The sequence below is a fragment of the Pygocentrus nattereri genome, chromosome 4 (genome assembly GCF_015220715.1).
Source record: "Pygocentrus nattereri isolate fPygNat1 chromosome 4, fPygNat1.pri, whole genome shotgun sequence".
NCBI classification, from domain to species: Eukaryota; Metazoa; Chordata; class Actinopteri; order Characiformes; family Serrasalmidae; genus Pygocentrus; species Pygocentrus nattereri.
Window position 1 is genome coordinate 44,817,624 of NC_051214.1, and position 16,827 is coordinate 44,834,450.

The window sequence follows — 16,827 nt, forward strand, 5'->3', positions numbered from 1 at the left end:
AGTATTTCTAGATCATTGGCCAGTTGCCTGGCCTAAAAGCATTTAAAGGGACTATATTTTGGAAAACAAAACGTTCCGGTTTCCTCAAGGAAAAAAAAAAGAAAGAAAAATACAAGAAAAATAAGGATATGTGCCTTTAATGTTGTTTGTTGTGTTACACAGTGTTCTGGAGTGCATCTGTTTTGGGAGATTTCACCATTTATATAATTTTCATGTTTTCTCTCATCAATGTTTTCTCACTAAAGTACCCAGCATGCATTCTGCAATTAGATCATACAACCAGAGAACTTGTAGAGAGGAGAATTACCACTCTGTAAGTCTCTCTCTCTGCATGTCTCCCGGGTTTCTAAAACTCTTATAGAGTCCAAACTGAATGGGTTAAGATGCCGCATTTGAGCAAAATCATAGTTTATAAATGCTTAAACAATTTTAGTACAAAATAATACAATCCTATCCTGAACACAGAACAGCATAAAACATTTTAACACAGCTGTCAGATTTTTAAGAACTTTTAAACTCGAGTTATATGAGTCTAAATGGTGCCTCATATAAGGCCATGACATCAGTGAGCATGAACAGCCAATGAGCTGCATCGCTCACCAACCAATCGGCACTCAGGAGCAGTAAAGCTAATGTACTGCAGTAGAAAAAAAGGAAACATACAAGTAAATTCTTGCTTTTTTTAGTGAAATACATCCTTCTACATTTTAAAATTAAAGGGAAGTTCTGGGCGAGTGATTAAAAACTATTTTAACTTTTCATTTTTATTTGTTTAGCTCGATTCACCACAATTTTTGAGGACTTACTTGTGGGCACCCACTGTTGCAGTCCTGTTTTTTGATATAACTGGGGAAATAAGAAGAGACCAGGCTCCTCATGAACCGACTCTGATACAACCAATGGTAATCCCTGTGGTGTCAACCAGTCCTGACTGCTAGCCTAGCTACCGAGCTACAGGCTAATAAAATACAACCAGTACATCCGTTAGTGTAACTCTTACTGCAACAATTAAACAAAATCATAAGGAAAATTTATTCAGCTCAAAGTTGAGGCCAAAGACGTGTTCACATTTCCTGCCAAAGAAAAGTGGCAAACTGAGGCAAGAAATCTACATATAGTTAACGTTAACTAGTAAACTGTAGCTTTTAGCTTTTTGTCATCCTTATCCAAGTCGTTCCTGTCACTGATGAATCCGTTCTCTTCATTGTAACGATAGCTTAAAGACATTTTACAGCTGCAGTAAGATATTCAGTTTCCCATCAGTAACATTAGCCATCAGGCTTTCGGCATTCACCAGCTAACAGAAGCCCACTCCAAAGCGGCTTTCAGAAGATCTCACTAATAGAGTTTAATGCAGCACCGCTACAGAAGCTAATTAAGCATTTAGCCAGTTCAACACATCGTTGCCAATGGTGTGAATTCTTACTGTGACCTAATAACTCATACAGCACAGGACTTCAAATGGAGTTACAAGTAGAGCCGTGTGTCTTGCCCTATCCAGAGGACTGCCACAACATTAAGGCAATGAAAAGAAAATAAGGCTAAACTGGTCTAAAACGGTCCAATATGACTGTGGCCAAGGTCTTTTAAACTGAAGCTTGAAGAAACTCTTGATCATAGCCTCTGTAGTGGAGAACTGCTCTACTCTGTGGTTACTTCAAGCTGCTCCCAATGGGCCTCATGTTAAATGAACAGAGGACTGTAGGGAAGAAGCCAGTACTGCTGGGTAATGACGCCTTGCCTGCCTTACTCGGCTTGCTACCAGTTTTCCACGTTTGATGCAAAACTGACTTTGTAGTTGAGTCTTTGTGACAGAATAGAGCATCGAGTTTATTTAAATGGTCTTAAAGCTGATTTCTTTTACTTATTGGTCTAACGTGGAAGCAATGGTTCAAGCAAGAAATCAAATTTACAGAAATTTCTCCTTACTCCAGACGAAGCAAGCCGTTATTGTTTAAGCCATGAGACTAATCTGCATCCTTAAAATAAATAGACTTTAACTTAAATAGACTTCCTAGAGACCCCTACCCCCAACGGCCATTGTGGCTTGTTGATTGTGAGTTCCCTGTTGATGGGAGGCTGCTGTAATTGTATATTTTAATTGCTACTGAAACAGTGAGGAGCATATATGTTTGCTGCTGCTGTCAGGACATAAACCAGCAGGCAGTGAATAAGCATATGTGTGAGTGTGCATGAGCTACCCTACTCCAGCTAAATGACTAACAGATGTAGCGACTCCACGTGGGCCAGTAATGGTTTCCACCCGCAGCAGACGGAGCCGGGGGCTCCTTCACCTCAGCTAGACTGTCTCTCTTCATCTGAGCCATGGACGCTGAAAGCTTGCTTCACTGACCATGAAATTCACCTTTTGGACCTAATATAGATTTTATATTTGATATATATCAAATATATAACAAAGTGTTCAGCTGCACAAAGTCCCGTACTACTCATTTGTGTAAATACATCAGCAAATTTTCTATATGTATGAAAGTAAAATGTGGTGTCCCACCAGGCTCCATTATAGGCCCACTGATGTACAGTATGTAGATACTGAGTGCAGTTCATACAGAAACATGAAATTAATGTCCACTGTTAGAGTGATGGCACACATCTATATGTATTAGCCAATCCAGGTGACAGACACAGGTAAAAGAAGGCACTGTGTAAAGATGTCAGTGATTAAGTATCTTGCCTCCTACTTAAGTGGAACTATAAATAATAAAAAAAAAAAACATGTCACTATTGAATCTCTAACAATATTACTAGAACAGCCTTCTTCCACCTGTGTAGAAATGAGAAATTTTCAACTCTATAACTGTTATAGGACAATTCCACCAATTTTTCAAAATTTCTCAATCATTAAAAACTCAATAATTTAGATTTAAACAAATTCATTAAGTTTTATGTGAAATGCTCAGTTGGAGACTAAAAGCCCCCTCACAGCCAGTTATTCTATGAAATGGTTCCAAATATATTGCCTGATTCCAGAGACATTGTTTGATGATAGTTTTGAGTTAACGTTTTGGCCTCCATCCATCCATTTTCTAAGCCGCTTCTCCCTCAGGGTCGACTCATGGAGAGGCTGTTGTAAGAAAATTAGTTTACAAAGAAATCTTATTTTTTCACTATTTTACTATAATCAACATTACAAATGAGGAGACGCCTGTATATACCTGTGTAGGTTCATTGGTCATTTTGAATAGCAAATAAAATGGCACTGTAAATACCATCGCAACCCCTGGTTCTGATCACCATCACTGTAAAAAAATATGAGTGGGGAATTTTCTCTACAATGAATCATTTCAAATTTATCCACTCTTAAAGCCTTGGATTACATCTCAAAGCTTGAGTGGGGGGTGGGGGGTGGGGATGGGAATCAGAATTCCCGTTTAATTACACCACATTGGTAGCCAGAAGTCTGCATTGATTACAAGATACTATTTCTGATCCATACAGCTCAAAATTTTCTTGCTCCAAACTCATTTCTTATTATTATTATTCAGCACATCTACTTTAATCACACAGTGAAGCCTACTATTCAGCCCAGTCTTGGGCATCACAGGCCTGCATTGTGTAGTGCTTTCCACCCATTTAGAAGCATGTTGCTTTCATAATCTGATCAACTGAGTTACCCAACTTATGCAAGCTTTCGTGTATGCAGCACTGTAAGAGAAAGTTTTTTAAACCCTTTATAAAACCAGATTTAATTTAAGAAAACTTTTCTCCACCACAGATAAGGAAGACGAGCACAGTCACAGTGCTCTATTCACCATAAAGTCACGTGGCGAAACAACTTGGACATTCAACTCCAAATCACATTTGCCGAAATCTGTTTGCACTCCAGGAGACAGCAACATTTCCAAAACAGAAACGGTCAGTGGAGAAACTTATTGCCCAATGCATGTCCAGTTTCTGAGAACTGATGAGTTTTAATTCATACTTTTGTCCATTTGAGTGCTGTGGCCCTCACTGCAGGCCAAGTTCAGAAAATCCAGCCACAGGAAGCGGCACTCTGCCTTTCTTTCTCCTCTTCAGCCCCTCTCCCTCCTCCTGCGGCTCAGCCAGCCGGCTGCGAGACAGCAGAGAGAAGAACTGGAACCTCTGGCCCATTTTCTCAAGGTTGGTCAGCATGTCATAGCTTTGAATGAGCTGAGCTCGTGTAGAGGCATCATGGCAGTTCCTCAACAAGACCTTAATAAGAGCACCACAGAGGTGAGCACCGCACTTACAAAAGACTGGAAAACATTTTTACAGAACAAAATGCATTTTACTGAGCGATTGTGATAGATTGTGGACACAGTAATGCTATACACACACACACACACACACACACACACACACACACACACACACACATTATATATATATATATATATATATATATATATATATATATAAAATAGAATAAATAATACAATACAATATAATTATGCATTCATGGCTATTAATTCAGACCTGTAAGCGTGTATCGATGCCCATGTTCTTCAAGAAGGTTCTCTGTGTGATTGGTCCCAGACAGACGACGTCACCTCCAGCCATCCTCCTCAGATAGCTGAAGTCTACGTCTGCGGTCAGATCTGCAGTACCAGGAGCCAGCAGAACATCATGCAGTTTATGGCCCCTGAAGCCCTGCAGAGGAATAAAGTCACTTAGAAATATTTCAGAACACTTTCTAAATGCCGCCTTTCTTTAATAGCTTTACTTACTACGTCTAACCCTCTCCATGGATCACCACCTTATCGTGGTGGAGGGGTTTACGTGCTTGAATGATCCTAGGAGCTATGTTGTCTGGAGCAAAAGCTCCTGGTAGGGTTTCCCATGGCAAACTGGTCCTAGGTGACAGGTCAGACAAAGTGTGATCCATAATAACGCTTATGAAAAGACAAAAACAGGACTTGTGTACCCTGCCCGGAACAGGGTTACCGGGGCCCCACCCTGGAGCCAGGCCTGGGGGAGGGGCTCGCCAGCCGGGCATTTACTCATGGTGCCCGGCCGGGCCCAGCCCGAAGGAGTTACATGAGTCCCCCCTCCCATCGACCCACCACCAATGGGAGGGGCAGTAGTAGGGGTTCGGTGCTTTGTGGATTGGGCAGTGTCCGAAGGCGTGGGCCTTGGCGTTCTGATCCTCGGTTGCTGAAACTGGCTTTTGGAACTTGGAACGTTACCTCACTGGCGGGGAAAGAGCCTGAGCTGGTGCGCGAGGTTGAGAGATATAGTCGGATATAGATATAGTCGGGCTCACCTCAACACACAGTTTGGGCTCTGGGTCCAATCTCCTTGAGAGGGGCTGGACTTTATTCTTTTCTGGAGTTGCCCATGGTGAGAGGCAGCGGGCAGGTGTGGGCTTTCTCATAGCCCCTTGACTCTGTGCCTGTATGTTGGGGTTTTCTCTGGTGGACGAGAGGGTAGCTTCCCTACGCCTTTGGGTTGGGGAACGGGTCCTGACTGCTGTCTGTGCTTATGCATCGAACAGCGGTTCAGAGTACCCAGCCTTCTTAGAGTCCTTGGGAAGGGTGCTTGAAAGTGCTCCTCCTGGAGATTCTATTGTCCTACTGGGGGACTTCAACGCCCACATGGGCAATGACAGTGAGACCTGGAGGTGTGTGATTGCGAGGAATGGCCTCTCTGATCTGAACCCGAGTGGTGTTCAGTTTTTGGACTTCTGTGCAAACCACAGTTTGTCCATCACGAACACCATGTTTGAACACAAGGATGTCCATAAGTGCACATGGCACCAGGACACCCTAGACCGCAGTTCAATGATTGACTTTGTAGTCGTGTCATCGGACTTGCGGCCATGTGTTATGGACACTCGGGTAAAGAGAGGAGCTGAGCTGTCAACTGATCACCACCTGGTGCTGAGTTGGATCAGGTGGTGGGGGAAGATGCCGGTCAGACCAGGCAAGCTGAAACGTATAGTGAGGGTTTGCTGGGAACGTCTGGCAGAAGAACCTGTCAGATTGATCTTCAACTCACACCTCCATCAGAACTTTGACCAGATATCGGGGGAGGTGTGGGACATTGACTCAGAATGGGTCCTCCATTGTTGAAGCGGCTGACTGTAGCTGTGGCCATAAGGTAGTTGGTGCCTGTCGGGGCGGTAATCCTCAAACCCAGTGGTGGACACCCCAGGTGAGAGATGCCGAGCATGGTTGGCCTGTGGGACACCAGAGGCAGCTGGCAGGTATCGACAGACCAAGCGATCTGCGGCTTCAGTCGTCGCCAAGGCAAAAACCCGTGTATGGGAGGAGTTTGGTGAGTGGAAAAGTGGAAAGTGACTAAGTCGGCTCCAAAAAGATTCTGGCAAACCGTCAAGCGACTCAGAAGGGGAAAGCAGTGTGCCACTAGCACTGTATATAGTGGAGATGGTGTGCTGTTGACTTCAACTGAAGACGTCATTGGGCGGTGGAAGGAATACTTTGAGGACCTTCTCAATCCCACCGACACATTCTCCAGTGAGGAGGCAGAGTCTGGGGACATGGGAATAGGCTTGTCCATTACTGAGGCCGAAGTCGGTAAGGTAATTAAGAAGCTCCTTGGTGGCAAGGCTCCAAGGGTGGATGAGAAGTTCCTCAAGGCTCTGGATGTTGTGGGGCTGTCTTGGCTGACACGCCTTTTCAACATTGCGTGGACATCAGGTGCGGTGCCACTGGATTGGCAGACTGGGGTGGTGGTGCCTCTTTTTAAAAAAGGGGACCGGAGGGTGTGTTCCAACTACAGGGGAATCACACTCCTCAGCCTCCCTGGTAAGGTCTATGCAGGGGTACTGGAGAAGAGAGTCTGGCTTATAGTTGAACCTTGGATCCAGGAGGAGCAGTGCGGGTTCCGCCCTGGTCGTGGAACACTGGACTCTTCACCCTCTCCAGGATTCTGAAGGGTTCATGGGAGTTTGCCCAACCAGTCCACATGTGCTTTGTGGATCTGGAGAAGGCATTCGACTGTGTTCCCTGGGGTATTCTGTGGGAGATGCATCGGGGGGATGGGGTACATGGCACTTTGCTACGAGCCATTCAGGCACTGTACAAACAAAGCTGGAGTTTGGTTCACATAGCCGGCAGTAAGTCAGACCCGTTCCCAGTGAGAGTTGGACTCCGTCAGGGCTGCCCTTTGTCACCGATTCTATTCATAATTTTTATGGATAGAATTTCTAGGCGCAGTCAGGGGATGGAGGGTGTCTGGGTTTGGTGACCTCAGGGTAACATCGCTGCTGTTTGGGATGAGAATCAGTACCCCTAAATCCGAGACCATGGTTCTCAGGCGGAAAAGGGTGGAGAGCCCTCTCTGGGTCGGGGATAGGCTCTTGCCTCAAGTGGAGGAGTTCAAGTATCTCGGGGTCTTGTTCACGAGTGATGGTACAAGGGAGCGGGAGATTGACAGGCGGATTGGTGCTGGGTCAGCAGTGATGCGGCCTCTTTACCGGTCTGTTGTGGTAAAGAAAGAGCTGAGCCTTAAGGCAAGGATCTCGATTTACCAGTTGATCTACGTTCCCACCCTCACCTATGGTCATGAGCTTTGGGTAATGACCGAAAGAATAAGATCGCGAATACAAGCGGCCGAAATGAGTTTCCTCTGGAGGGTGTCTGGACTCTCCCTTAGAGATAGGGTGAGAAGTTCGGTCATCCGGGAGGGACTCGGGGTAGAGCCGCTGCTTCTTCACGTCGAGAGGAGCCAGCTGAGGTGGTTCGGGCATCTGGTTAGGATGCCTCCTGGACACCTCCCTCGGGAGTCTACCTGGGAGGAGACCCCGGGGAAGACCCAGGACACGCTGGCGTGACTATATCGCCCAGCTGGCCTGGCAGCGCCTCGGAATCCCCCTTGGAGAGCTAGTGGAAGTGGCTGGGGAAAGGGAGGTCTGGGCCTCATTGCTTAGGATGCTGCCCCCGCGACCCGAACCCCGGAGAAGCGGAAGATAATGGATGGTTGGATGGATGGATGGACTACGTCTAACTAACAGTACTGTGCAACAGTTTCAGAAAATTATTTATGAATCTATGTAGCTGAGCAGTAAGCACTGCTTTGTCTAAACACATTTAATCTAGATAAACAGCTTTAAACAATATTCTTGGTTGCCTAAGACTTACACAACACTGAAATCTTACTTTGATCTATTCTTAAGTTTATTTGTGATTACTTAAACACTTAACATGATTTGAGATAAGTATGTGATTTAGGCATGCAGTTTGCAATGATGCCACATTGTGTAAGCTTCCATTATTTGTTAACTACATAAGCCTGATGTATTTAAATGTCAGAATGGTTTTTCACTAAACTATTGCTTTACATCAATCACTTTGCCCTGAACCCCTACACAAACACATCTACTAGTAGAATCCTGTGTTCTGAAAGGCAGATGGGTCACATTAGGCTGAATGATTACACCCCAGGACATTTGACCCCCAAGTTCCTAAAGTCAGTGGCAGAGGGCAAAGAGGGCAAACCAGCATCCACCCCACACTGACAAACAAACTGCTGCCTAGATGACCACCAAAGGCAAGGAAAGCTCATAATTATATCATTCATTTAAAAAGCTTACTCTGAAAGTGTCCATCTTTGTCCCATCATGCCCATAGTCTGCGATAAGTGCGGCACCTCCATCCTCCACAATCCGATTGGCCAGGTTCTGAACAATGACTCCACCTTCTGGGCAAACCTCCACATGCTCTCGCTTGTCATCTGCCTGTGGGAAACAGGAAAGAAAAATAAAAAAAACGCAAATTCATATTGAACTCAATCCACTGTAAACACATCAGCTCTTAAAGTGATACTTTTTTTTTGTGCTGGAACTACAAAGCTATTTATGACTGATTTTTAATAATACTGGGGAAACCTCAAGGTCTTTTAGGCATTCAGAGAAGATGATTTCTGTGAAATATAAGATTATTTGGCACTTTTTATTTTTAATGTTTTATTTAATGTAATCATCTTTGTTTTATTTGCTGTGATATTGTCATAATACTCTTACTGCATTGTTAAGTTTTGTGCATACAAAAGGGTGTAAATTCTTTAAATGCCTAAGAGAACATGATTCAATCAAGAATGTTTTCTGTGTGGTCTAGGTAGATACAGCCAAGTGAGCTCTCCCATTGGTCAGGACTTCAGGAGCTGAACTGAAAGTCTAATGCAGGGGTCAGCACCGGAGCTGCACGCGGCTTTTTTACTGCTCTGTTGCGGCTCCACAGCAGAAATTTAAGTAGCTTTTTAAGTAAATAAATAAAATAATCCACCTTCACAGTAAAATGAAGCTTTGCTGATCATTTTAACCCAGTTTTAACAATAAATGGTCTTAAACATCGGCGTTAATGTATAACTGCTTATTCACCCTTCAACCCTGAAGGTTGACATGCAAACTGCTGGTGGCACAGCAATGCAGACAAGAGTCTCACCTAGTCAGTAGCTAACAAAAAGGCAAGAGAAAGTTTTAAGACGGACATCGATGATTTGGAGACACTGGTTTCCTGATATGTTTAATCTGCAATGAAAAACTGTCAAACGCCAGCTTCTTGTTCAAATTACCCCGTTCCACCTTAACTGTTGCAGTAGTCACATTCTGGCACCTCAGGCACCATTTAAGGTGGAGCGGAAAAATTCAAACAAGAAGTTGGTGAATGAGAAGCAACTTCAGCCTCGTAAAAATTGAACATTGAAAGACGTTTTAGAAGAAACGAATCAACTTTTGAGGAAGGGTTTCCTGCCGGAGATGCAAGAAAAACAGCTATAGCTGAGCTAAAGCTTAAAGCAGAGCAAAGTAAGTCTTTGTTTTTGTTTATATTTTTTATTCTATACTACCACATCAGCACATACTGAGACATCTATTTACAGCCAAGATGGTAAGTGCACATAGAACGTTGTGGCTCCCAAGGTGGTTTGAATTTTGATTAGAAGGACAAATTGGCTCCTCTTAACATTTGGATTGCTGACCCCCGACCTAACATGTCAGATAACCACCAGCATAACTAGGAACTCAAAGTGGAATTAACCAATTGTCTTTTAATTTCTAATGAGTGGGAAGTTTTATGAGAAAACCGTCTCTAAGCATGTTTGTTAAAAAATGGAAAACGGCGATTAGCATTTTCGAAGACAAGTTTTCTTTCCTCGTTTTTCAACAGATTTTTATATTTAGAACCCAAACTGAAGGCTAAGCTCTAATAGTCAAAATATCATTATGAAAGCTATTACAAAAGTACTGCCGTAAGGCCTAAAACAATGTCCCAACTTTCGTCCACTTTTATAGATAACAGTATGTCATACAGGGTCATGAACCACATAAGCAACTCTATTCATAAACAAGTCTATTAAAGTATTACTTAACAACCCAACATGCTTTGAGGCAAGTGTGTGATGGTTTAGACTGGTTTGATTACGTGTTAGCTAGATAAGTTCCACAGCTCCAGGGCAAAAATGAAGAAGCAAACCTCAGATGCCAAACATATCTTGGCTTTAATGACAAAGTGTTAACAGAGAAAAGGGTCGATGGAGATTTTGGTTACAGAACAAAAGATAAAGATTTGCAAAACAAATGCCTTCTTTTCTAAAAGAAGGAGAGAAGGAATCTCTATTTCAAAAGCAGTATGGTTTCTTGAGGTCAGAGCAGGGCGGGAAGACGGCGTTTAGAGACACACTCCTGGCATTAAACCACGAGGCTCGACTTTAAAAGCAGGGGTTTCTCCCAGTCACTGCACACATGATGTAAGCCTCTGGCAGCCCATTCAAAGACTGTCATTTTTCCCCAGCCAGTCCAGATCAAACACATCTCTAATGTATAAACTGTATAAACGAGGCAAATAAAATCCAGATGCTGCACGGGTAGTCTGATTTCAGAGGAAATCTCGCTCTTTTCCTTTATATCTTGGCAGGCTGATATGCTGCTCTTTCTCTTGCTCATATACTCTTGGGGAATATGTACAAACTTTGACTTATTTGTGATCATTACAGTCCTGTTCAAAAGTTTAGAATAAAGAATATAATTATACATTTTTAATAAAATTAAAACTACAACTACTAGAGATAGTATGTATGAAATATACAATCCAACATCTATTCTTTTTGAGAGACTTGCTTTCAGTTTTTCAAAGAAATCTGCAGGGATATTTAACCACACCTCCAAAGTTCAGTCTTAGAAGTTGGTCGATCATTTGCTGTACTAATCCAAACACATTGAGTGATGACGAGGTCTGGAATCTGGTGTGGTCAGTCCCTTGTTCAGCTTCTTCGTTTGATACATCCGTCTCCTTTTCTCAGTGAGGTCTTCTTGACAACTACACATCCTTTCAGACCCATAGTGCTGAGTCGTCTTCTCACAGTGGAAGGATGGACAGAAACACCTGTGGATGTTTTCAGAGCTGAAGCAGCTTGATTTTCTCCTCTCTCTCTCAGAGACGGAGGCTTTAAGTGCTGTTTATCTGATAGGGACAGTTCTGATGTCCATCTGGCCTTCCAGGTGGTTGTTAGGAGACTCATTTTCTGTTGCTTTTTCTTTTTTTTTTTAACTCCAGTTTAGGAAACTCAATTTTCCACTGACTTTCTTCTTTTCCTTATGCAAGTGGATTATGCAATCTCATATCTAATCTCCTCAGAAACATATCCTTACAAATGATTAACTATGTACTTAATGGCTGTTTTGATTAGAAATTAAATAAATGAAGGGTGGTCTATGTGCACAGTACCCTGAGGGTAAAACAGTATGGGTAATTCCAAACTTTTGAGCACTAGTGTATAGAAATGCATAATAGATTTTATGTTTTCTGTTACAAATTCACTACAGTGTAAACAGTAAGCTGGTATCAGGTTGCTTTGTGTTGCTAAGTATGGAAAAGTATGCCAAATGGTATATAGTAATACAGTTTATAGTAATAGTCAAAATAAGTATTAAAGTCTGAATACTCACTTGTATAAGTGTAGTGGAGGCAAGGGTAGGAGCAGGGAAAACCACAAATCTCAGCTTTTCTGGTTCCTCTGGGTCAATATCAACCATCACCTCTCTCCAACCCTTGTCTGTTCTCTATGAAACATAACCTTAGCAATTTGAAAATCACTTATTTTTCGCTTAGGAAATCAACAAAAGATGTCATTTGACCAGGGCACCCAAACTTTTGCATATGAGTGTATGTGTATTATGTTATTTCTTCATTATATAATAACCATCACATATGCCACATGTAAAACCATCAGTATTATTTGTTAAATGCCACATTCCTCATGAAATATTAACCATTAAACTGTAAATCAACATAAAATCTACTGCTATTCAGAAATATAATCTCTCCATGTCTTACCTGAAACTTGTGGATGGGTAAAGCATCAAAAAACTCATGGGCCAAGAATATACTGAAGCCTATTGATGAGAGACGGATGCATGTATAATGAGAACTAATATATTTAAACCTGTTTGTTGAACATGTATGAAGCCGAGTTGTACCTTTGGGGATGTCCTCTACCCTGCGGTACCAAGCGATCGGCAGGCCGGTGTGTGAGGTGCCGGTGTGGTACACTGCCTCTTTATCACTGACACACACCTGAGTGCGCTCACCAGTCAGACATTCAGCCTGGACCTGGCTTAACTTTGGACTGACCTCTACCAGGTGGATGGACACTGCTGCCCCATTTAGAGCCGACTGCAACTGACGGAAAACCTGGAGCACACACACACACACACACACACACTTGTTTTTATGCCTCGTCAGGACATGAGGTCATAAGTTTCAAATATTCCCTACCTTACATGTTTGCATGTATTGTTGGGATCTATTTAAACCTAGGATATTAATTGAGATAGTAATAAGCTAAATATTACAAAATAATCATTTAGAGGGGTATTTCTAATAGGAGGTATCTTTAAGGCTCATATGGCTCATATCATTATGTCCCATATGCAATTAAACATTTCTAAACCTTACCCTAACTTTAACCATGGGGACAAAAAATAAAAAGTTTCACTCTTTTGATTTATAAATGATTCATAAAAAAATTAAACATGGAACTTTTGTAAACAGCAGGACTGCTTTGTTAAACAGTCTGGACTGCTTTGTTTGTCTTACAGCTTAACGCTGTATTCTCTGGGTTTAAACATCTGGACATTTTAATTAACATACAGAAACACAGCTAGTAATTCAGATCATTTAGGTGTAAAGTTTGAAGCATTGCTTTGCTAGTCTGCAACTGAACAGCGCCCTCTAGTGTTCAATTAGATATGAAAGAAACACCCAACAAGCACATGATTGGGTAACATTCTAAAAGACAGCATTCAGCACCAAGGGCTTTCTCTGTTTAGGGCTTTGAAGTCAGAGCTTAGAATGGGTAAGAATATTTTTAAAATATAAATTTCATAAAATTAAAACTACATTAAGTACTACATATGGGGCAGTCATGGGCTGGAGGTTAGGGATCCAGCCTTGTGACCAGAAAGTCGCCGGTTCGATCCTCGGAGCCGACAGTCCATGACTGAGGTATCCTTGAGCAAGACACCTAACCCCCAACTGCTCCCCGGGCACTGCGGATTGGGCTGCCCACCGCTCCGGGCAAGTGTGCTCACTGCCCCTAGTGTGTGTGTGCTCACTAGTGTGTATGTGGTGTTTCACTTCACGGATGGGTTAAATGCGGAGGTGAAATTTCCCCATTGTGGGACTAATAAGGGTCTCTTAATCTGAGTTTTGCAAAGAAAGCCTGAATCTCCAAAGTTCAGTCTTAGAAGCTGGTTTTGTATTTTCTGCTTCTCATCATCCAATTAATCCCAAACACATTCAGTGATGTTGAGGTCTGGACTCTGTGGTGGTCGGTCCATTGCTCTGAGAGCACCAGTAGCTTCTTTGTTTGTGGTAAATGTGGTAAAGCAGACTTTCCCCACCAGTTCATTACATTAGTAAAGCACTGAGACGTATTTACCCTGAGGATGTCACTGGTCAGGGAACCTCTTCCTGGCCCAAGTTCTACGAGCTGAAGTGCTTTAGGTTTTCCTGCAGCCATCCACTCACTCACACACCAGACACCGATCAGCTAGAGCAGGAGCAAGAGAGAGAACATGATTTAGAGCTGAATACAAACTCAAGAAAATGAAGCCATGAGTATTTCTTTATAGATTTCCTATTAATCATATAAAAGTGACACAAAACTGGACAAAGCTGTGATCCCCACACAGACAAAATGACCTACCTCGCCAAAGATCTGGCTTATTTCTGGTGACGTGATAAAATCTCCATCAGCTCCGAGCATATCATTCTTCACATAATATCCCTGTTGGTATGGTGCACATCACACACTGAATAAATTGTAATTAAAAAAAAAAAAAACAATTTTCGGAGGTGATTGAAAAGTTATTCACATTTATAGTGCACAAGGTGAGAACAGCGGAGCAGAGGTACAGCAGAAAACAAAACCTGCAAATATATTAGAAGATTTATTTAAAACTTTAGAGGATCTAAAAAAACTAGGCAAAAATTTACAAAAGACACTCGAACCCTGGAACATTTACAAAATGTAAAATTTTTTGTGGACGCTGTTGCTTTCCACTGTATAATGGTATGATCTTTGAAGGGGAATCCCACCTGTTTTCAAAATTCCTTCATAATTCAAGCTCTGAGATTAAAAAAAAAAAAGTCATTCAGAATGGTTTGATGTAAAAAAAAAAACAAAAAACAACTTCACCGTTGAGAAATTTATCAACTCAAATATAACACTTTTATTTACTATCCAGTCTATACATACTATCCTACTTTACATACAACTGCATGAATCTCTCTCCATTAACAAATTTGAGGCCAAAACTTCTCATTTATGACCACAAACCGATCATAAAGCAATGTCTCAAGCACCAGACCCCAGATTCATAACCATTTTATATAATAACTTTCTATGAGGTGCCTTTTAGGGTCAGACGTCTGGTTCCTATCACCACCACTGTGAACAATTCTGTCTCTTTAAATTTCTCAATTCACATTACACCACTCTGAAAGATTTGGTTTACATCTTAACTATTTAATTATGCAACAAAAGAGCAGAAATTGGTGGAAGTCTCCCTTAACGTAACGAGATCAGCAGGAATGTGCAAGTGGTTGACCTTTACATGCGTGTTTTTACAGATTAAGCAATAACACAATATGCTAAGACGACGACACTATACTTCAGGAAAGAAATAACTACAGATGTAACTACCTATAGATCTGGGGAGGTAAACAGCTACATACTGAAACTGGGTTTGTGAGAACCTCTCGCATGTATTCCGCTACTGTAATAGGTCCAGTGGCTGTGATCTTGGAGGTTAGGTGTCTCAGCATGGATGGGTCACTCCGGCCTTCCACCGACATCGAGCAATGTCTGCTCGGCATCACAGCCCACTCTCCTGAAATGGATAAAACAGATGAACAGATACCATTTCTGAGCTTTTTGAAAGACATGTTTTGGTTTGTTATGTGCACCTCTGAAGTAAGCCGTTACTTATGGGCCTATAGGCCTCCACGGCACACAGAACATGACTTTCAGAAACCCTGATTTAGAGTAAATAAAGTAATGTTCTCTAATAGTTGTGCTCACTTGCATATTATTGTTAATCTTATTGCTGGGACTATTTTACCTCTGCACACTCATCTGAACGTTGTTTGCGTGACGTGTTTCTAGCAATAATGCAACAGTGCCATGAAGCTGATCAGTAAATATTAGGGTATGACTCATGATCTCACAAAAACCAAACATCTTTTGACCCAGTAGACCTAAACATTTCCTGTATAATCATATTTAGAGGCTCATTTTAGAGCTTTTAAAAACCTCAGTGTCACTGCAGGACTGAGAACAGTCCACCACCAAAAAATATCCACCCAGCAGAGTCCTGTGTCCACTGATGAAGGACTAGAGGATGACCAACACCAACTGTGCAGCAGCAGATGGGCTATCGGCTGTGACTCTACATCTACAAGGTGGTCCAACAAGGTAGGAGTGTCTATAAGAGTGGACAGTAAGTGGACACAATGCTTACAAACTCTGCGTGGTCCACTCATATCATCAGTGTTACTGCAGTGCTTAAATTGAACCACCTCCCAAATTATACCTGCTCTGTGATGGTCCTGATCATTGAAGAACAGGGTGAAAGGGGGTTAGCAAAGTGCTCCTATACAGTAAGTGGAGCTGATAAAATGGACAATGAGCACAGAAACAAGGAGAAGGTTTTAATGTTATGGCTGAACAGCGCATAAAAATGATAATAATACATAATATTTTCATCTCTGTGTCATAGTGCTCTTATACAACATATAATGCATGTATAGCAACCTACAGTAAACCACAGGAACTGACATCCTTTACTGTAAGATTCTTATAGAAATCCTGTATGAAGTCTACAGATGTTTTCCATCAAGTATAATACGCTCCACTTACCCACTGCTTTCTGTGTATATCCTAAGCGGCACTGCAGCATTGAAAACCCCTTGGCACCCTGTGCTGGGGTAAAAGAATGGACAAAAGTCCTAACCACCCTCAGTGACGTCCTCATTTTGAACTAAACTTACAGCACTGTTACAGTTAGAGTTGAGTTCAGGAGGCCAACAGAAGCTACAGACGCTTTGCGATTATAAAACACCCTCTTTTAGAACAACCCCTAAAAACACAGAGCACAAAACCCGGAGTAAACGACAGCTGAAACATGCTTGACCCCTCGGTTTGTAGCCATTGCGAAGTCTTGTGATTGGTTTAACTCTGCTTAGAGAAGCTCTCGCTCATTGGGTGAATCCCTGGCTGAATCCCAAATGAATCCCTACTCCCTACGTAGTGCACTATGTAGGGCAAAAAAACTATGACTTCCACACCTAACATTTAGCACTAAAAGTTAACAACAAAGTCGGACAT

At 42.2% G+C, this 16,827-nt stretch overlaps 1 protein-coding gene across 1 annotated transcript; it reads right to left on the reverse strand.

Annotated features, from left to right (window-relative positions):
* Positions 1–121: 121 nt before the first annotated feature.
* On the reverse strand, positions 122–16,656 carry ndufaf7 (NADH:ubiquinone oxidoreductase complex assembly factor 7). Its single transcript, XM_017695719.2, has 10 exons — positions 16,360–16,656; positions 15,177–15,331; positions 14,146–14,226; positions 13,879–13,989; positions 12,416–12,629; positions 12,273–12,331; positions 11,885–11,998; positions 8,534–8,677; positions 4,456–4,629; positions 122–4,191 (listed from the first exon to the last, which is right to left on the reverse strand). Exons 1-10 carry the CDS (start codon positions 16,472–16,474, stop codon positions 3,967–3,969), a joined length of 1,392 nt encoding a protein of 463 aa, XP_017551208.1. The 5' UTR covers positions 16,475–16,656; the 3' UTR covers positions 122–3,966.
* Between the last annotated feature and the right edge of the window lie 171 nt (positions 16,657–16,827).

Excerpts from the sequence above, each read along its gene's own strand:
- ndufaf7 (XM_017695719.2), bottom strand. The coding sequence starts at position 16,474 with ATGAGGACGTCACTGAGGGTGGTTAGGACTTTTGTCCATTCTTTTACC. Across the intron at positions 12,332-12,415 it reads GGTAGAGGACATCCCCAAAG|GCTTCAGTATATTCTTGGCC; the intron begins GTACAACTCGGC and ends TCTCATCAATAG. Across the intron at positions 4,630-8,533 it reads CAAAGATGGACACTTTCAGA|GGCTTCAGGGGCCATAAACT; the intron begins GTAAGCTTTTTA and ends ATTCCTCTGCAG.